Source organism: Gopherus flavomarginatus, chromosome 1 (assembly GCF_025201925.1).
Source record: "Gopherus flavomarginatus isolate rGopFla2 chromosome 1, rGopFla2.mat.asm, whole genome shotgun sequence".
NCBI classification, from domain to species: Eukaryota; Metazoa; Chordata; order Testudines; family Testudinidae; genus Gopherus; species Gopherus flavomarginatus.
The window spans coordinates 143,955,964-143,976,926 of NC_066617.1; the positions used below are offsets into that span (position 1 = coordinate 143,955,964).

Consider the following 20,963-nt stretch of genomic DNA (forward strand, 5'->3'; position numbering starts at 1 on the left):
CTTCTCTCATGCCTCTTTCTCTCTTCTCCCTTAGGTCATTGGGAAAGTGGGGATTGTCCTTTCAGGTCAGAAGACTTTCTTGGTTGGGTCATCAAAGAGTAAGTGCAGGCACTTCTTCTACACAGTGATCATTCTGTGCTGCGTCGCCACAAGCTCCGCTCCATGATGTAAGCCATGTTGCGTAACTTTGGGAATCTCACTCCTTGCAAGGCTGACATCTGCTAACATCTGACGGACTGAAGCTTTCAGCCCCCTCAGGTGATGGTTAGAGACAGGGAGATCCTCTGGCTGATCTATAATGGCAGGTCAGAGCTTGAGGAGTTCATGGGGACACTGATTGTTTCATGAGCTTCTCTGGAAATCTCCTTGCTTCTGAGAGACCCAATTCCATGCAACAAAGGCAGGGAGAAAGGGAGCAAAATGGCAGAGGAAGAGTGATGGCAAAAGGGGAAGATCTTGGTATATTTGGTAGTGGAAACATACCCTTCTTTTCCTCTCTCTTTCTCTCCTTCTCCTCACCCCCCAATCCAGTGATGACGGGCACTTTCTTCATCCCTTTGGTCTTCACCTCCAACTACGCCCCAGCTCCTACCATTGTAGTTTATGTCATCTTCCCCACTGGAGGAATCATAGCTGATAGCGCCCCCTTCAGGGTCTCCATGTGCTTCGAAAATGAGGTAGGACTCATGGCTGAGAGCCCTGGGTTCGTGGGTGTGTGCGTCTGGGGAAGGAATGCAACAAGGTTATGAGGGTGTGAGGAGTAGATAAATGTGGGTGGCTGGGTGTAACTGAGTGGCTGGGGAAATGATTCACTGGGAATGTAGGGACCTATATTTCAATATGTGGTTTTTGGTGAGGCACTTAGGGGAAGGAGAGCTGAAGAAGAGGGTTTTACCCTCTGCTCAGAAAGGTCTGAGATGTGTGACCATTCTAATGTCTTTTGGAATCAAGTTCCTCAACCACAAGCTGAGAGAGCCCTGTGTACTGCACACACCAATCTCATTCCTGAGGATTGACAGCTCCATTATTCCACAGGAGCTGTCATGGGGAGCTATGATCAGGCAGGTGAGCAAGTGTTTTAGGTCAGTGGTTCTCAACCAGGGGTACATGTACCCCCTGGGGGCATGCAGAGGTCTTGCAGGAAGTACATTAACTCATCTAGATATTTGCCTAGTTTGAGCACAGGCTACATGAAAAGCACTGGCAAAGTCAGCACACACTAAAATTTCATACAGACAATGACGTGTTTATACTGCTCTATGTAGTATACGCTGAAATGTAAGTACAATATCTATATTCCAATTGATTTAATTTATAATTATATAATAAAATGAGAAAGTGAGCATTTTTTCAGTAATAGTGTGCTGTGACACTTCTGAATTTTTATGTCTGATTTTGTAAGCAAGTAGTTTTGAAACTTAGCAGTACTCAAGACAAATCAGATTCCTGAAAGAGGTACAGTGGTCTGGAAAGGTTGAGAGCCACAGCTTTAGGAAACCTAGGCCAGTCCCATGCAGGGTTTGAAGAGGAGGTCTGAGTCCTTTGAATTTGACCTGGTATTCAGAGACGAGCTGGTGTGGAGAGAAGAGCACTGAAGTGATGTGCCCTCAGAAGGCTGTGCTCTCTGTTCCGCTGTTTAGGTGCCTCTAATATCATTAGTTGCATGTTTTCCCTACTCCCCAATTGTCCTTACTCCTCAATTGTCCATCCCTTCAGAGTCCATAGCCGCTTCATTCTCTCCTGATGCATGAGGGGAATCCCAGGGGACTACCTTCACCTGGACTATGTGGGGCTCCTCTCTGCTCTAGCCACCTTGCAGGTGGATCAGCAGAAGGGATTCTCTCTCTGCCTTTCTCCTCTCATGTTTTTTCCCCTTGTGCCCTTTAAGGTGACAATAGAGTTCTCAGAGGATGAGGCCCTCCCTGGATCTGAGGTCAGTCTCCAGCTGCAGGCAGCTCCCAGATCCCTCTGCGCTGTTCGAGCCGTGGATCAGAGTGTCCTACTGATGAGGCCAGAGAAAGAACTGAGCAACTCCATGGTAAATTACTCTATGTCTATCTCTCTCTGTGAAAGGAACAGTGAGAGACAGAGAGAGAAAATAAGAAAACTACATTGCATCTATACAGTGCTGTCCTTCCAAGGCGCTCAGAGTGCTCCATGAAGGGAGATAGTAGCATTATCCCTGCTGTGCAGATGGGGAATGTGAGACATAGGCAGGGGAAGTGACTTTCTCAAGGTCGCAGAGTCATCATCAATCCCAAAGGGACAGACAGAGTGCCACTGGGATCCATTTTTTGCTTAGTCCTTAAGGTGGTTTGGCTGGATATTCAGTTGTCGATCTTAATGCGCCACCAAAGCTTTTGGTGATTACATGATCATAAGCCATGTAGCAGCATTCTTTGGTAAACAAACTTCATAATTCATTGGTCTGCACACAGTGCACAGTGGTAAATCCAGGGTTAGTTCCTGTGTCCCAGCCTCATGCTCAGTACACCAGACCATTTTGCCTCACCAAGAATAAAATAGGAGAAATGGAGAAGAGTGACTGAGAGCCTGTTTGGAGAGTCTATCTCATATGTTGGGTCTAAGTTTTCCATACATGATAGCATGGAACAACCATTCAGACAGATCTTTGGTGTGTTAGAAAAGGTGTATGTCGGTTCATCTTTCCACTGACTGGTATTTTTTTCTCTTTTTTTGCTTTCCCCAGATCTATGGGCTGTTCCCCCATATTTTTCGTGGTGGATACCCTTACCAAGTGTCTGAAGATGACTTCTTATGCTGGTCTCAAGAACCTCACCAGCCTGACGTGTTTATGGTGTTCAGAGTAATGAACTTTGATTCTTCCTCACTGGCTAGGTGGAGCAGGCCTCTGAAATTATAGGTTATTAGGAAACAGCTCTAGTAATCATTGATATTCCATTTATTGGCTGGATGAGGCACCTGATATTAGTGCCAATAGGAAATTTAGCTATTGCCAGGGGCGGCTCCAGACACCAGCAAAGCAAGCACCTGCTTGGGGCAGCCCATTTGCAGAGGCAGCAGGGATCCAGCATGAGAGCTGAGAACCAACAGGGGGTCTGGGAGCTGTAGTTCCTTGATTAGCTCCCCGCCTATAGACCCAGCTCTGGAGCAGGGAAAGAACTACATTTCCCAGCATTCCCTTGGCCACTGCCAATTGGAAAGGAAGGAGAGGGACCTCATGTGGCAGCCTGCTTTAAGAGCTGTGAATGGCAGGGAGATCATATTTTAACATTCAAAAAACAGGACACTCCACAGGGAGGGAGGGCAGCTCCACCCTGCCACCATCCACTCCCTCCAACTGCCCCCCACAGAAACCCCAACCCTCCCCCCCGCTCCCTGTCCCCTGATCACCCCCTTCCGGGACCCCTGCCCCTAACTGCCCCCCAGGACCCCACCCCCTATCTAAGCGTTGCTGCTCCTTGTCCTCTGATTGCCCCCTCCCGGGACCCCTGCCCCTAACTGCCCCCCAGGATCCCACCCCCTAAGCGCTGCTGCTCCTTGTCCTCTGATTGCCCCCTCCCGGGACCCTGCCCCTAACTGCCCCCCAGGACCCCACCCCCTATCTAAGCGCTGCTGGTCCTTGTCCCGTGATTCCCCCTTGCTGTAGAAAAAGTAGGATAAAATTGAGCAGGAAATGCTTCCCAGTGGTTATTAGGACTGGAATTGCTATTTTCAACAGTCATTGCCTTTTTGTTTGTTTGTTTGTTTAAAAGGAAGACAGTGATACTGCATTGGCAAATTCCCCATACAAAGAAAGAGTGGAACAAAAGAGTAATAAAGGCACCTCAACTTTTCCTCATTTATGGAGGACAGTCTTATAATATGCATCCAGATATCCTCCAATCACACAAGCAGAAAATTGTTCCACTTTACTGCAGCTCTGTAACCATATGGGAACCAATCCTGTCTGTGTTCTGTGCACATCCAAAATTCCTGCTGAATGACCTGCCCTGGGAGCGAGTTACCAGTGACCCAGGGCTGCAGGTGTGGGGGAGGGAGGGTGCAGGTGTGGGGAGGGAGGGAGAGCCCAGGGCTGGGACAACAGGAGGTGTGTGGGGGGGACACTGGTGGGGGGGAATGGGGGAGCCCAGGGCTTGGATGGCAGGGGGTGGGGGGCGGGCACTGGTGGGGGGGGGGAAGGGGGAAGCCCAGCGCTGGGGCGGCAGGGTGTGTGTGTGTGGGGGGGGGAGAGCCCAGGTCTGGGGCAGCAGAGGGATGTGGGGGGGAGCCTAGGGCTGGGACAGGGGGCAGCCAAAAATTTTTTTTGCTTGGGGCAACAAAAAACCTAGAGCTGGCCCTGGTTATTGCACATTCATATATCATTGATGGGATGGTTCAGGGCTCCAAACATTATCGGTCAGTTTTACTTTAGTTCTTCATTCTCTATGGGTTAGTGGGTTAGAATGCCTACAATAAGATGGCCAATTCAGCACCGATGCCTCACTGGGCAGTTTGTTGAGGGCATCTGACATTAGTGGCCAATAGGAAACAGTCTTGTTATACAATGAGAAACCCACTTACAAGAGATGTATATTGGAAAGATGTCCAACAGGAACACTGCTGTTTCCCCATAGACCCTATAGACTTTGAAGGAGAATAAACTTGCACTGGTTGAGTCAGGCCTGATAAATCAACTCAAGGGGCTCCATTGTCTCACTGCTGTGGGTTATGAGTAATTCCCACTTGAATCAAAGTGAGAGACTCATATCATATAGTAGAGGGAGAACTGGGTCCTTGCTTTATAAGGGAAATGAGCAGCCTGGGGGACAAAGGGCTGATGACAGAGGAAAGGGAAGGATGGGCTTCTGATATCTGAACTTTCAGCACATGTTCTTTCTTTTTTTCTTCAGGAAATGGGCTTGAAAATCATATCCAACACCCATATCAAGAAGCCGAGAGAGTGCACAACTACTGTGGCTATGACAACAATGACGGTGACTGAGTTGGAGAGCACAGTCCCCATGCTAACCAGACCTACATTTCTCACAAGTGAGCACATTGTTGCTATCCTTTCTGCCTCCTCTTACTTCTCACTAGAGGGCTCAGTCTTGTAGCTGAAACCAGCACAGAGTTCAAGGTAAGCAGTCCATGCTGTGATTGCAAGTGATAGAGGAGAACAGAGAGACAAAATGTTGCTTTGCCCTGAACTTGCTTTCTGGACCGTCTGTGACTGAGGGGTACATCCTTCTGAAATGTCAGTGAATTGGCTGTTGTTTAAGACATGTCTGTCATCTGATTAGCTGACATTCACACTTTGTGTCTCTGAGCCAAATGGGAGACTCAGCTACTCTGAATATGGTTCTGAGGTTCCTATAAGTAATTGACTCGTCTTCTTCAAGTAATGTCCCTATGGCTGCTCCACTTCAGCTATGTGTGTGCCCCACTCACCTTCAATCAGAAATGTTGATAACTGGGTCCGTTTGACCTGTGCATGCACCTTTCATTACCTCATGCCCTGCCCTGAAGCTATATAGTGCTGGGCAGGCAAACTGCCCTCAGGTCCTTCTCAACCACCTCGGCTTGAGATGGAGCTTTAGTGTGTCTGCTCGGTGCATGCCTTGGCTAGATGTTGTACCTAGTTTTTAGTTTAATCTAGTTTATCAGTTAGCAAGTTTAATTTATTTTATTATTTTGAGGATTGTTTCTCCTCTCCCCTCTCTTATGGAGGCTTGCCTTCCTCAGTAGGGCATGCCTGGTTTATGAGGGTTTAAATGCTGCCTCACTTGCTGGGAGGCCATCCCAGTTTGTGATGGACTCTCAAAGGGCATCTGCTGCCTTGAAGAGTCGCACATACCACAGAAGTATAACGTCTGTTTAGCCCTCAAATCCAGGGTAAGAAAAAAAAACAGGAAATCAAGTTGCAGCTTCTTATGATGGAGGATGGAGTGTTCCCTCTGCCCCACTTCAGCGCCCGATCAGGAGAACCCTACTGTACAACATTCTCCAGGCAGATCTAGCACATCTTCAGCATTGGCGCAACACTCTCCCAGGAAGAGAAAATCTCTAGAGACCTCTAGAAGTCCCAGGAAAATGAGCTCTGACTCCCTTTCTAAGGAGTCTGCTTCCAAAAGACCTCACTCTCCCAGTAGCTTGACCACATCAGAAGTTTGATGTTGCAATCCAGTACTGCAGAAGCGAAGAGTTCCTCCTGTACTCGCAGGGCCAGGAAACCCTATAGCTTGTCTGAGAGCAAACATGGCTCCAAGAGAGCTTTGGTACCATCTGGATAAGACAGGAATTCCATACAAAGAAGAATGGTACCATCAGACATAGCTTTACCCTGACTGGTTCATCGGTGCCTCACAAAGCTAAGCCTCAGTCTTTGTCAGTGCCCACCTCGGAGTGTACAAAATCCTTGATACTGTCTGTAGCTAGAGACAGTCAGAGTGCTGCATTGGTACACCCACACCATTCAGTACCGCAAGAATTTAGGTACTCAAAGGACTTATCTCTGGCAGATGAACCGGAGTCTCCACTGCTTCCGGGCAATGAACACCTCTCGGTACTGAGACTCATGTGGTCTCTGGACCCACATCCACCATCAATACCATCCGACTCACCACTCTTTTCAATGGGAACTTCTCCACTGGATAAAAAAGAGGATGATGGGGACCTCCCTGCAGTATCTTCAATATCAGTCCAGGGCTCTCCTACTTATCCACACAAGAACCCCTTCTCTGATACCTGAAGAGAGACAGAGAGAGGAATTTCGGGGAAGACATCGTGGCTGTTGGGAACAACCTTGGATTCCACTCCCTCTCCTGTATGGGTCTCTGTGGCCATATTGGGATCCCTGGGGTGCTTACTGCCAACAATTCTCCAGGACCCTGAGCCCCACCCACTGGATGATAGGGAGATACCATCTTCCCTTCCCCAGAACATATCTCAACAGAAGGAGACATTTGAGGAACGCAAGGTGAGGACAAACAAAGAGGCTACCCCCTAAACTACCATCTCATCTTCTTCACTTGATGAGGTGGTAATGTCTCTTCCTCCGTCAGTGGCTGATGATTTTTGGCAATTCCAGAACTTCATAAAAAGGGTGTCAGGCTCCCTACAGATACCTCTTGAGGAGGTCAAAGAACTGCAGCACAAGTTGCTCAACATTCTTTGTTCAGCAACTCCAACCAGAGTTCACAGCCCTGTCAATGAAGTTCTTCTCAATCCTACAAAAATGATTTGGCATACTCAAGTGACCATACCACCAACATGCAAAGGGATAATAAAAAATATGATGTGCACAATAAGGCCTCTGAATTCCTATTCTCCCACTGCCCTCCTAATTCTCTGGGGTGGACGCAGTAAGTGAGTGGGATAAACAACATCATAATAAGTCAGCCCCATTTGACAAAGACCAGAAGTGCTTTGGACCTTTTAAGAAGAAATTCCTATGTATCTGCAACCCTACAATTCTATATTGTGAATTACCAGGCACTCATCGTGAAATATAATAACATGAACTATACAAAATTAACTTCTTTACTTCAGCAGTTTCCCTCAGACCAAAGGGAACAGTTTCAAGCCACCATAGGAGTGGCTTGTCTCTGATAAGAGACAATCTTGTTGAAAGTCTCTGGGTAAGGGTTAAAAGTGTAAAAAATAAGGGTGATGTCATAATAGGAGTCATCTATAGACCATCTAACCAGGAAGAAGATGTGGATGAAGCTTTTTTAAAACAATTAACAAAATCATCCAAAGCCCAGGGCCTGGTGGTGGTGGGGACTTCAACTACCAAGATATCTGTTGAGAAAACAATATAGCAGGGCATAGATTATTCAACAAGCTCTTGGAATGTATTAGAGAGAATTTTTTATTTCAGAGGTGGAGAAAGCAACTAGGGAAGAGGCTGTTCTAGATTTGATTCTGAGAAGTAGGGAGGAACTGGTTGAGAATTTGAAAGTGGAAGGCAGCTGAGGTAAAAGTCATCAGGAAATGGTAGAGTTCATGATTCTAAGGAATGGTAGGAGGGAAAACAGCAGACTAGAGAATGGATTTTGAAAGGGCAGACTTAAGAAACTCAGGGAGTTGGTAGGTAAGATCTCATGGGAAGCAAGTCTAAGGGGAAAACAGTTTGAGAGAGTTGGCAGTTTTTCAAAGAGACATTCTTAAGAGCACAAGAGTAAACTATCCAACTGCGTGGGATAGATAGAAAGTATGGCAAGAGACCTGGCTTAACCAGGAGATCTTCAATGATCTGAAGCTCAAAAAAGAGTCCCACAAAAAGTGGAAACTACATCAAATTATGAAGGATGAATATAAAAAAGCAACACAAGCATGTAAAATGAGATTAAACTAGCCAGAGACATAAAGGGTAACAAGAAAACACTCTACAAATACATTAGAAACAAGAGAAAGATCAAGGACAGGGTAGGCCCGTTACTCAACAAGGGGGGAAAATAATAACAGAAAATGTGGAAATGGTGGAAGTGCTAAATGCCTTTTTTGTTTCCGTTTTCACCAAAAGGGTGAGTAGAAATTGGACATCTAGCATAGTGATCACCAGTGAAAATGAGGTGGGATCTGAGGCTAAAATAGAGAAAGAATAAGTTAAAATTACTTGTCTCTAGATCCAATGCAGCAGATGGAAAAGCAGTTCTCTTTTCAGTTCTGGACTCCATTCCATGGCTCCCTTCTCCCTGTGGGGATATTGATCAGGAGTCACCTGAAGGGGAGCACCAATTGGGGCACTACTCAAAGAAAGAGGAGAGATGACTCACCCTGTGCAGTAAATGTAGTTCTTTGAGATGTGTATCCCTTGGGTGCTCAAATACCTGCCTTTCTGCCCCTCTTCTTTGGAGTTTCCTCTTTGAGACTTTTTGATAGAGAAGGAACTGAGGATGGTTCGCCTGCGGAACTCTATGTAGTCTTGGTGTGAGGCACAAGGGAGTGAAGGGCACAATCACAGGCTGAACAAACACTGCTAATGAAAATCTCCAGTCGAAGGAACATGAGATGTACGCACACCCTGAAGTTGAGTTCCCATAGGGACACACATCTTGAAGAACCAGCAACCACACACCACACAGCAGAAATAAGAACCCAGGAACCATCCCCAGCAACAAACCCCGTTGCCAACTCTGTCCACATATCTACTCATGTGTCACCCTCCACAGAACCTAACCACATCAGCCACACCATAAGGGGCTCGTTCACTTGCACATCCACTAATGTGATATATGCCATCATTTGCCAGCAATGCCCCTCTGCCATGTACATTGGCCAAACTAGACAGTCTCTATGCAAAAGAATAAATGGACACAAAGCAGATGTCAAGAATTATAACAATCAAAAACTAGTGGGAGAGCATTTTAACCTCCCTGGACACTCAATTTCAGATTTAAATGTGGCCATTCTTCAACAAAAAACCTCTTCAAAAACAGATTTCAACAAGAAACTGCAGAACTGGAATTCATTTGCAAACTTGACACCATCAAATTAGGCCTGAATAAAGACTGGGAAAGGCTGGGTCACTACAAGAAGTAATCTCCCATCAACTGTTGAGTATGGGCCATCCACCCTGATGGAATTGGCATTGTTAGCACTATGAAAAGTAATTTTTATTCCGTTGACATTCACATCTTCTTATCAACAGTCGGGAATGGGACACATCCACCCTGATTGAATCATTGATCCCCCACTTGGTAGGGCAACACCTATCTTTTCTTGTGCTGTATATTTATGCCTGCCCACTGTAATTTTCACTCCATACAGCTGAAGAAGTGGGTCATAGCTCATGAAATCTTATGCTCTAATAAATTTATTAGTCTTTAAGGTGCCACAAGACTCCTCATTATAGTTACTACACAGAGTAAGTAACCTCTCTTTTGTAACCTCCAGCTTTCCTTGGGAGTCTCACAACAACAGGACATAGGACCACCATTTCTCCACCTACACCTCCAGTTGAGGAGAAAGTTCGCAAGTATTTCCCAGAAACATGGATATGGGATTTGTTTTCAGTTGGGTAAGTAGAGCAGTGCCAGATTTGGTCGTCTTAGCATGATCTGGATGGCCAAAGATCCAGTCAGATTTTAGTGTTCTACAAAAGTGGGGGAAAGTGCTGAGTCGCACACCTAAGGAAATGTTTAGATGAATATATTATGGGTTCTTTAACTGTCAGGCTGATGGTAGTAAGGTTTGGTGGCTGAAATTTCAGTCAGTTTTATTTTGTTAGATGTCTATGATCATTAGAACTTGAATCCATTGACTGGAGGCTGGTGATGTGTGAATGCAGAGAAACAAACCTGTTATATCATTATGGTGTTTGTTTGGGTATGATATTATACTATCCCGCTACTGAGAGCAGCCTGTTTTAGCCCTCTAGGAACTGTCCTGCACTAGCCCCTGCAGAAGGACAGGGTAACTAACAGAGCTATTCTCTCTCTATCTCCTACAATTCTTCTTTTGTTGTTTTCCTTTGTATCAGACTGGGCTCTGTTCAGATCATTGAGAAATAGGGCCCAGGTTCTGCTCATCTTGCCTGCTCTGGGGCAGCTGCCTGTAAATCCATCTTGTCTACCCATTGTCCTCATAGCAAACATCCCTGTTATGTGCTTACTCCACATAACATTCTCATCATACACATCTCTGGCAAAAAATGATTCTCTAGGGTCAAAGAAAACATTTCCTACTGTTGGAGACATAAATCTAGTTATCTATTGGCAGGTTATTTTCTCTTCTGTGATGAAGCATAAGGTTATTGTCTTAATAGTCACTGTGATGTCATCTCTTGACTAACTCAGCAACACTCATTCACTACAGAATCACTGCTACTATGTGTTGTAAACTTGGCATGGACTTAGAGTTGCCAACTTTCTAACAGCACAAAACCAAACACCTTAGCTCCGCTTCCTGTCCCGCCCCTTCTCCGAGGTCCTATTCCCCGCTCACTCCATTCCCCCTCCATCCATGGCTTGCTCTCCCCCACCCTCACTCACTCTCACTAGGCTGGGGGTGGGGGGTTGAGGTGTAGGAGGGGGTGAGGGCTATGGCTGGAGGTGCGGGCTCTGGGGTTGGGTTGGGGATGAGGGGTTTGGAGTGAAGGAGGGGGCTCAGGGCTGGATTCGAGGGGTTTGGAGTATGGGGGGAGGGGCTCAGGGCTGGGGCAGGGGGTTGGGGTGCAGGAGGGAGTGCAGGCTCTGGGAGAGAGTTTGGGTGTGGAAGGGGGCTCAGGGCTGGGACAGGGAGTGTGGGCTCTGGCCGGGCGGTGCTTACCTCAAGTGGCTCTGGTTAGCACCCAATGGGGTAGCACCAACTCTATGTCCTGACTTGCAGTCTGCTGACCCAAATGCTGGAGCGCTGCCCCAGTGCTGGCTGAGCTCCAGCTGGCTGCACAAAGAGGCTCAGTCAGAGCAGGGAATCCCTGTGCAGGGCCTGAGGGGAGTCTGGCGCCAGCCTCCAGTGCAGGAAGGCTCAGGCTGGTAAATCTCCAGCTAGGGGGGGCACAAGCGCTTTGCCTCCCCACCCTATGCCTGGTGCTGCGCATGGGTGGTGTCACTGTGGCCTGTGGTGCAGGGCCACCCAGAGGATTCAGGGGGCCTGGGGTAAAGCAATTTTGGGGGCCCCCTCCATAAAAAAAAATTGCAATACTGTACAATACTGTATTCTCGTGGGGGCCCCTGCGGGGCCTGGCGCAAATTGCCCCACTTGCTCCCTCCTATGGGCGGCCCTGGGAAAAATAAACCTGCATCTGAGCACAAACCCAGTTTTGAGAAAACTTCTTTACAAGGTATCACTGGTTCTCAGCATCAGCTAGTGCTAAAAGGCACTAAAGCTCATTAAAAGGGTTGGACAAATATTTTCTGTCAAAATTTTTTCTGGATTGAAAACTAGGTGGGGGTTAAAAAGCAGAAAAAAAACATGGACAATGTCTGCTTTTCTTCAAAATTTGTTGTGGTTTTTTTAATTGAAAAGCTGAAATTAGTCTGTCAAAACCTGAATATGGTTTGAGAAGTGTGTGGCCAAATATTGGCTGCTTGCTGTGTTTGATTGTTTAAAGAAACAATTAAAAAATTCTGCTTAAAAAAATCCAAAACTTTTGAACCACCTCAGCTTGTGACCAAACACCTGAGCCCATCCAGTCAGAGATTTTTCCAGGTTTCTGGTACTTCGCTGGCTTCCTTGAGTCATATCTGTCTCCGTAACTTTGGGTTCATTTAGGTTAGAACATAAGAACTGCCATACTGAGTCAAACCAAAGGTCCATCCAGCCCCGTATCCTGTCTAGCGACAATGGCCAATGCCAAGTGCCCCAGAGGGGTAAACCTAGCAGGTAATGATCAAGTGATCTCTCTCCTGCCATCCATCTCCACCCTCTGACAAACAGAGGCTAGGGACACCATTCCTTACCCATCCTGGCTAATAGCCATTAATGAACTTAACCTCCATGAATTTCTCTGTTTCCTAGAGACTGGCTCCATGGGGTCCCTCACAAACTGGAGACGGTTACTGTGGGTTTGTCTTTAGTATAGCTTATGTACATACTCCACGAACTGAGCATTTCAGCTTGTTCCAGAATCTGTGATGAGCCTATGTTGTGAACACTGAAATGCTCAAAATAGCACATGCATGTGAATGGACGCAGGGTGCTAAAATTAGATTAACCCGGGGGTCTCAAACTGGGGGTCAGGATCCCTCAGGGAGTCACAAGGTTATTACTGGGGGTCACAAGCTGTCAGCCTCTACCTCAAACCCCGCTTTGCCTCCAGCATTTATAATAGTGTTAAATATATAAAAAATGTTTTTAATTTATTGGGGGGGGGTCACACTCAGAGGTTTGCTATGTGAAAGGGGTCACCAGTACAAAAGTTTGAGAACCACTGAATTAACCCCCCTGAAGCCTCAGGGAATGCAGGGTGGGGGTCTCCTTTGGTAGGGTTGGGAAGGATATTGCTTTTCTTATGTGATCCTTCCCCCAGTGGCTAATTTTAAATGAAGCTACTCTCCCCTGACATGAATCTCCCTGTGGCACTGAAATTAAATATAGACTATAATTTGGCATTAAGAAGCGAAAGGGATGGTAGCCCTAATGGAAAAGCTAACAGCCTGGCTCTTCTGCAAGCCTCAAACTGCTGAATGAGCTTTAGGGTAAGGAAGGCTGTGCCTCCCAAACAGCCTAGCCCTGCCCCCTATCTGACCCTCACCCACTTCCTGCCCCCCCGATTGCCCACCCCCCACAGAATCCCCAACCCATCCTGCTCCTTGTCCCCTCACTGTCCTCAAGAGACCCCATGCCCAACCACCCCCTGGTACCCCACCTCTGTCCCCTGACTGCCCCGACCCCTATCCACCCCCCCGCTGAGTCCTGACAGACCCCCAGAACGTCCACAATCCAACCCCACCGTTCCCTGTCCCCCAACTTCTGCCCCCTTTCTGTGCCCTGACTGTCCCCAGGACTTCCTGCCTCTTAGCCAACCCTCCTGGCCCTGGCCCCTTACCCTCAGCTCCCCCCTCACCCGGAGCCTCAGCGCAGCTAGGAGCTTCCCTCGACAGCGGTGCAGCGTGGCTCTGGCGGGGCCCTGAGCTCCGCCCTGCTCAGAACCGCGTGGTAAGGGGGCGGGGCTGTGAGCGCCAGGCTGAGTGGACGGAGCTCAGGCCCTGCTGGAGCTTGCAGCCCTGCCCCCTTATCACGCGGCTCTGAGCAGGGTGGAGGAGCTCAGGGGCCACGCTGCCCCGCTGTCGAGGGAAGCTCCTAGCTGCGCTGAGGCTCTGGGAGAGGTGCAGACGCGAGGTCGGGCTGGGGCAGGAGCCTCAGCCGTTCTCTTGGGGGCCCCTGTGGAGCCCAGAGCCTGGGGCAAATTGCCTCACTTGCCCCCCACCCCCCCCAGGTGGCCCTGCTGTGGTGCTGGATCTCCGTGGGATCCTCACTGCCGGTTTGGACCGGCTGCAAGGGGCACTGTGCAGCACTGGGCGCCTCACTCTGAGTTCCTCTTGGCGGCAGCGCCTGCCCTTCATTCATCGCAGCCAGAAGTAGTGGCCCGGCTTAGGGTAGAAGCCAGAGGTAGCGGTTTGGCTGGAGGGTTGAGTGTCTGAGCAGCAAGCCGCCTAGGAGCTGGACCTGCCAGCCACTTCTGGGAGCCATGTGGAGCCAGGGCAGGCAGGGAGCCTGCCTTAGCCCCGCTGCGCCACCGACTGGACTTTTAACAGCCCAGTCAGCAGTGCTGACCAGAGTCTCCAGGGCCCCTTTTCGACCGGGCGTTCGGGTCAAAAGCTGGATACCCAGCAACCCTACATAGACTCTACAGGACAGGACAGGCTCCTAACATGCCCTCACATTTTAACTGTCTTCCTCGCACACAGGAGTGGGAGTCATGAGACTTTGATTCTATTGCTTGGCTCTTCCACTAACTCTCCCTGCCCTTCGGCAAGTCACTTCACCTCTCTGTTCCTTGGTTTCCTCATCTGTGAAATAGGAGTAATAATATTCACCTATGTTTGTAAAAGGCTTTTAGATCCACAGGTGGTGAATGCTATCTGTGGAAAGTGCCAGGCATCATTATTAACAAAATCTCTCTGTCTAGTGGAAAAATCTTGTTCTGTTGGTGTGAGCACCTGAGGCAGGGTACCCTTGCCCTAACTAAAGACAGTCTGACTCATAATAATCAGGGGCCAGAATTATTCCAGTCAGACATTTTAACGGTGAAAGTTCCAGCTCTGAGCTCTACAAGACTCAGTGGGGAACTTAGAGATTCAAAGGTCATCTACAATTGTCTCCAAGTTGACTTCAATGGAAGTTGAGGGTATTTAGCATTTTGCAGGATAGGATTGTTTACTGATGAGTCTAACACAACTGAACAGTGAGTCTTTGAAAATTCTGTCTGTGGTATGAGTGCAGAACAGAGATGGGCCCAAGCCACAAAACTGGGATGTGGGTTTGGATCCAGATTTCAAAGGCCCCATAGTTCATGTTGTTCTGATTGCAGTCATTGGATTGGGTGCTTTGGGAATAAGGGCTGTGCGCCTTCTTGAGACATGACCGCCTGGTGCCTTCTAGTAAAGGTTTTTGTCTCTGCATGGTTTTTCCTCTCAGTCCCACTGGAAACAGGGATGTCCCAGTCACAGTGCCTGACACCATCACTGAGTGGAAAGCTGGGATGTTCTGCACATCAGGGGTGGGCTTTGGACTCGCCCCAACCACCAGCCTCCTGGCCTTCAAGCCCTTCTTTGTAGAGCCCACATTGCCGTACTCTGTGATCCGGGGAGAGACTTTCACCCTGAAAGCCACTGTCTACAACTACCTGCTGCAGTGCATCAAGGTGACTCCTGCTGGTGGCTCTGTAAGGAGTGAGGGGTCAGGGTGGGTGAGCAGTCACATTAGTCCCTGACTCACCCTGGGAGCAGGTGGGGATAGCGTGTTCCTCATCATCTCCTGGACTGTTTGCACCACTGCTGTCCCTTAGATCAACGTGACCCTGGCTAAGTCCCCAAACTTCCAGTTGGAGCCATGTGAGGGCTGCATCTACATCAGCTGCCTGTGCGCCAATGAAGCCAAGACATTTCATTGGAAAGTCACAGCTAAACAACTAGGTGAGGAGAATGGGGGTGGGGGTGGTGAGGGAGAAACAGCCAGGGAGGGGGCAATTGTGCCAATTAGTGGATTGCAGTGCAGATTGCACTGAATAAGAAGAATGGAGTATGTAGCCTTTTAGCTTTAGGGCACCAATTGCCACCTAGCCTCAGGTCAGGGGCACTGGCAGGATCAGGAATGGGCCAAAGAGCTATTCATCTCTAGGACACTGGTTCCATTCATTGTCTCTGGTAGGTGACATCTATAGCAGTAATGGAGGGTGTTTTCCACAGGGAATGGCTGCTGGACAATCTGTCATTTCTTGTTTTCAGGGTCAGTGAACATCACCCTTAGCACAGAGGCCCTGGCCACCAGAGATCTCTGTGGAGGGGAGGTACCATTTGTACCGGAGAGAGGATGGACAGATACACTGATCAAACCCCTTCTAGTCCAGGTCAGTTTGGGACTGGACTTAGCTCTTTCCTCATAGCTAAAGGGGAGGACATCTGAAATCAGGTTTTGCTCAGCCTCCATATTCAGTGGGGTGAAGTTTGGGGTCTGAAATTGCCCCCTCTTATTTAGGAGAACTAACTGGCATCTCCTGGCCTGAGCCAGGGTCTAACTGGGTCCTTCCAGTAAGGATCAAAGGACATGCTTCTGAAGGAGGTTTCCTCTACTTTATCCCAACCCTCGATCCCCTTGTGCTCCCTTCTGCGGGCACCCTCATCCCCCTCATGCCCTGGCATCAGGGCTTGCCTTGTGCCCACTGATCCTGCCTCCTGTATGCCCTGTCTGAGATGCTGGGATAACGGCTGCAGCCAAATGATCCCTTCACATAGGCCCCACTGCAGTGGCCCCTAGCCTGGGAATCAGCCTTGTCAGGAGCTCTGAAGTCTTTGAGTTGCATGGAGCAAGAAATCAGACAGATGTCTGAAAAAGACGGATTCTCACACAAGCCTGCCATGAAAACACCTGTGGTTCATAACCTATTTGTAACCCTCTGTCTCTCCTCTCTCCACCTCCTCTCTGGTCCCCAATGTTGCTGTCTCCTCCCCAATAGCCAGAGGGAATTCTTGTGGAGAAGGCTCACAGTTCCCTGCTTTGCCCTAAAGGAGGTAGGTGGGCTGCTCAGGTGGGAAAAAGGGGCATAAGCAGATGCAGGTGTGTAGGGGGGACTCTGTTGCCCTGGGAAAGTTGGCTAAGGAGCAGCCTTTGTGTTTTATCTGAAGGGGCAGGTAAGATCACATCTTGTCTGTGTAGGGCCCAGTGCAGGATTGTTCCTTGTTCTTCAGGATTTTGTCCAGTCCTAGCTTTAAATGATTGAAGTAATGGGGTTGTCACCCCTTCCCTTGGGGAGGCACGTTTCCACTATCTCACTGCAAAGAAATGCTTCCTCATATCCAGACTCAAATTTTCCCCTTTCACCTGACTTACGCCTTCTAAGGACCCTTGCTAACCAACTTCTGGGTTTTCATAGACCACAATCATGTCTGCTGCCTTGTCATCTTGGCCAAGCTATACAAGTTGATTCCAATTTGAAAGGCAATGGGAGCTCCCTCTAAATAAGGACAACAGGATTGAGCCTATAATATAGATGTCCTTGCTGCTAGCATACAAGAGTGAAAGCTCCTTCCCTGGGGTGACTAGACATAGCATAGATACAGCTCTGGACTGATCCAGAGAACAGTCCTGCATTGGCCCCAGGCTGGAGGGGATTTCAGAGTTCGGTTCCCATCTCCATGTTCTCCATGGTTTATGATGAGGCCATTCGCAGAGTTAAGAGAGATCTAGAGGTTCAGATAAATAGGCTAAACATGTATTTGCCTCTGAGGTTTGAACTGCGATGGAGTAACTGAGGCAGGAAGAATCAGGGAGGTTGCTCTGGACAGTGGGAGCTGCAGGGGAAAAGACTCTTGCACCCACAGTGGGGGAAATAAAGTGGAGGAAGAGAGGACTCTGGGCTAGGTGAGTGGATGGAGCAGGGAGGAGAGCAGAGACAGGGTCTGTGGGGCTGGCTGGAAGTTCTGTGGAGGGGTATGTGAGATGCGGGAGCACAGCTGGCTGTAGTAAGAGAGTTTTCTGGGGATTCTGGAGGCCATTTTTTCTGCTTCTCTTCCTGTGTCTCAGTAACTCCAGCGCAGGATTCTGTGTCCCTGGAGCTGCCCCCGGATGTGGTTGAAGGTTCAGCCAGAGCCACCATCTCTGTCGTGGGTAAGGAATTCAGCCCTGGGCGTCGTGGGCAGGGGGTTCTGAGGTGACTCTGATCCAGACCTTATGTCTCTGAGTATGGCCCTGGGAAAGCCCAAAATGAGAACCCCCAAAACTTCCACTGATATTTGACAAAGTCCCGGCCATTTTCCTCCCATTTCCATGTCTGTGTTTCTTGGTTCTGGCTGGGGCTGGATGCACCAAAATACCCAGCAGGAGAGAGGATATTCTTCTTGTGGGAGCCTCCAGCAGGGACCAAAACCAGCAGCCACCAGCCAGGGGATCGCACGAGGAAAGGCTTGGATCCCCCTGTCTCCTCGGTGTGTCAGCCCTGAGAGGTTCCAGTAAAGTCTGAATTATAGACACTGAGCTTCTGAGTGCGGATCCCAGCCCAGGCGCTGAATGCTGGGAAGGGAATCTCCCCCCCATCTAATGGACCATTCCACCAGTGAGCAAACCCACCTCTTTTTATAATGGAACAGTCCAACAGGGAGGTGGGAAAACACCCTCCTTAGAAAAGAATGGTCTACCTGAGAGGGAAAGTACCGCCCCGCCCCTACATTGCTTTAATGGTAAAATAACCCCCCCACATGCAGGCACACAATGGAATATTCTATCAGGGATGTAAAACACCCCACCCTCTGGGAATATTTGCAGTGGGTGATAAAAATAACCCCAGTGTAATGGAACATTCCGTTTCCCGAGGTAAATATAAACCTTCATTGTAGCAGAACATTCTACGGGGTGGAAATACCCCATGCAGCAATGGAGTCCTCCCAAGGAAAGGAAAATACCCTTTAACGGAAGGTTCCACCAGGGTGAGAACAACATCTCCACCCCCAGTGCAATAAATCATGGAACATGCTAACAGACTGGGCAAAAAACATACTTCAGGCTGCAATTCCACCAGGGGACAGGGCTACCATCACCATGCTATAATGGAACATTCCAACAGGAGACCTGACCTCCCGCCTCTCAGCTAATCAAGATTTATCCCTGTTGCACCGTCTGGGTTTCTCTCTGCTTTGTTCCGCCCTGGCAGGTGACATCATGGGGACGGCGCTGCAGAACCTGGACCGGCTGGTGCAGATGCCCAGTGGCTGTGGGGAGCAGAACATGGTGCTGTTTGCTCCCATCATCTACGTGCTGCAGTATCTGGAGAAGACGGGGCAGCTGACCCCGGAGATCAGGGAGAGGGCAACGGGATTCCTGCGCAGCGGCAAGTACCCTGATCCCAGCTCCACTAGTGTCCAGTCTAGCACCAGCCATGCCAATAGCCCCTCTCCTGCTCCCACCCTGTTCAAATCCATTCCTCTGTCTGGCACCCATGTAAATACATGTCAATGATCTTGTAAACACTTCATTACCCCCACTCAGTGACCACTCTGTAAATATCCTCTCCCTGGTGCTGGTGGGTGACAGTATAATTTTCTGTACCTCTCTCCAGGGTACCAGAGGCAGCTGCTCTACAAACACCATGATGGCTCCTACAGCGCATTTGGTACCATAGACCAGGAAGGTAACACTTGGTAAGTTCTGGGATAGCTCTCTCATTTCCTACAGTCTGGGAGCCGGGAGCATATGAACTGGGGGATTGGACTGTCACTGACCCCTCAGGAATCTTCCCAGTGCCGCATGGGGAAAATTATAAGTGTCTTGCTCTGCATTGTACATGCCCCTCCTACTTCGTGATAGGCCCAGAGTGCCTCAGACAAGCCATGGGAATGCAGCCGCCTCTGGGACAGAGGACAGTAACTGGGCAGAGAAATGGGACTAAGCACGTGTCACAACAATGTGGGAGGGGAGCTCTGAGCAAGGACTGACCTCCTTCTCCTCCTGCTCCCTCTTCCTCACTCACTCCTTTGCCTCGTTCTTTCTCTTTCTTCCTTCCTCTCTCCCTCTCTTTTATCCACATTTCTCATTCACTCTCTCTCTCCTCTCCCTTTGCCTCTCCTTGTCCCCCTCTTCCATGCTCTCTCTCCTTGCCCCCAGGCTGACAGCGTTTGTAGCCAAGTGCTTTGGCCAGGCCAGGCCATACATCTTCTTAGATGACAGGAACATCCGGGATGCACTGAGCTGGCTGCAGATCTACCAGTTGCCCAGTGGCTGCTTCAAGAGTGTGGGGAAGCTCTTCCACACGGCCATGAAGGTAATGGGGTCGCGCCTGCAGGCCCCGCGCAGAGCTCCACAGCCAGCCATGGGGCTTGACTCAGCTCGGCTTCCTTGACACTTCCTCCTTCTCTGCCCTTGCAGGGATCAGTTCTGGGGAGGGAGGGGATTCAGGGGAGATGGAGGGGGGTCACTGATCCCCATCCTGCTTGAGCTCCTCTTCTAGCTCTGGGTGTTTGTGCTTCTTGCAGGGCGGCTTGGATGGGGAGGTGCCCCTGGCTGCCTACATCACTGCAGCACATCTGGAGATAGGAGAGGCATTGAATGTGAGTATTAAGGCCCTTCCTTGTGCCACTCCTGCTCTCTGGACACCTTGAGTCCTGCAGAGCTCAGTGCCGGCACTTCACTCACCTGCCTGCCTTGCTGGGGTGGGCATGGGCAAGGCACTCCTGTGGGGAGGAGCTCACACCTGCAGTCAAGAGGAAGGCACTGCTGGGGTAGGGAGAGAAGTCCAACCACTCCACAGGGAGGGCACTGCTGGGGACAGCTTGCAGTGCCCCATGGGGAGCACATCACTGGGAGGGAGCTCATGTGGATGGAGTCCTGTTGCTAGTAATCACACTAACATCCCAGTACAGTCCCAGCGGTGGTATGAGGCATCGGCCCGGAATTTGGTGGCTATTTGTGGAGGGGCACCCATGTGTACTCAGGCAAAGCAATGTGAGGATCGTCCCAAGTGCCAGCATGTGCCCTTGCATATAAACCCATGTGTACTTGTTCCTCTGTGTGTGTCAGCCTGCCTGTGTGTATGTACCTCCACACATGTGTATGATTGTATGTCTGTGCAGCCATTGCCTGTGTGTGCTTTCTCCCTCCACAGAGCACTGTGGTGAACCAGGCCTTGAGCTGCCTCACTAGTGCCCTCCCCAACATTACCAGCACCTACACGCAGGCACTGCTGGCCTACGCCTTCGCTCTGGCCCACGACACCCGGCGCACACAGGAGCTGCTTGCTAAACTAGACCAAAAGGCCATCAGAACAGGTACCAGGACTGCACAGCATTGATTGACACACAGAGATGGGGCATGTCAGGGAGAATGTGATAGATCAGAACATGTGT

At 49.4% G+C, this 20,963-nt stretch overlaps 1 protein-coding gene across 1 annotated transcript in view; it reads left to right on the forward strand.

Annotated features, from left to right (window-relative positions):
* A2ML1 (alpha-2-macroglobulin like 1) overlaps window positions 1–20,963 on the forward strand; it is a 64,525-nt gene that overhangs the window by 30,477 nt on the left and 13,085 nt on the right. Inside the window, exons 12-27 of the mRNA XM_050943143.1 lie at window positions 35–98; window positions 532–677; window positions 1,889–2,038; window positions 2,711–2,827; window positions 4,875–5,013; window positions 9,862–9,985; window positions 15,049–15,274; window positions 15,419–15,545; window positions 15,858–15,979; window positions 16,586–16,640; window positions 17,653–17,736; window positions 18,776–18,952; window positions 19,181–19,262; window positions 19,726–19,882; window positions 20,094–20,168; window positions 20,723–20,885. Coding sequence (XP_050799100.1) covers window positions 35–98; window positions 532–677; window positions 1,889–2,038; window positions 2,711–2,827; window positions 4,875–5,013; window positions 9,862–9,985; window positions 15,049–15,274; window positions 15,419–15,545; window positions 15,858–15,979; window positions 16,586–16,640; window positions 17,653–17,736; window positions 18,776–18,952; window positions 19,181–19,262; window positions 19,726–19,882; window positions 20,094–20,168; window positions 20,723–20,885 — 2,008 coding nt within the window. The remainder of the gene's footprint in view (window positions 1–34; window positions 99–531; window positions 678–1,888; window positions 2,039–2,710; window positions 2,828–4,874; window positions 5,014–9,861; window positions 9,986–15,048; window positions 15,275–15,418; window positions 15,546–15,857; window positions 15,980–16,585; window positions 16,641–17,652; window positions 17,737–18,775; window positions 18,953–19,180; window positions 19,263–19,725; window positions 19,883–20,093; window positions 20,169–20,722; window positions 20,886–20,963) is intronic.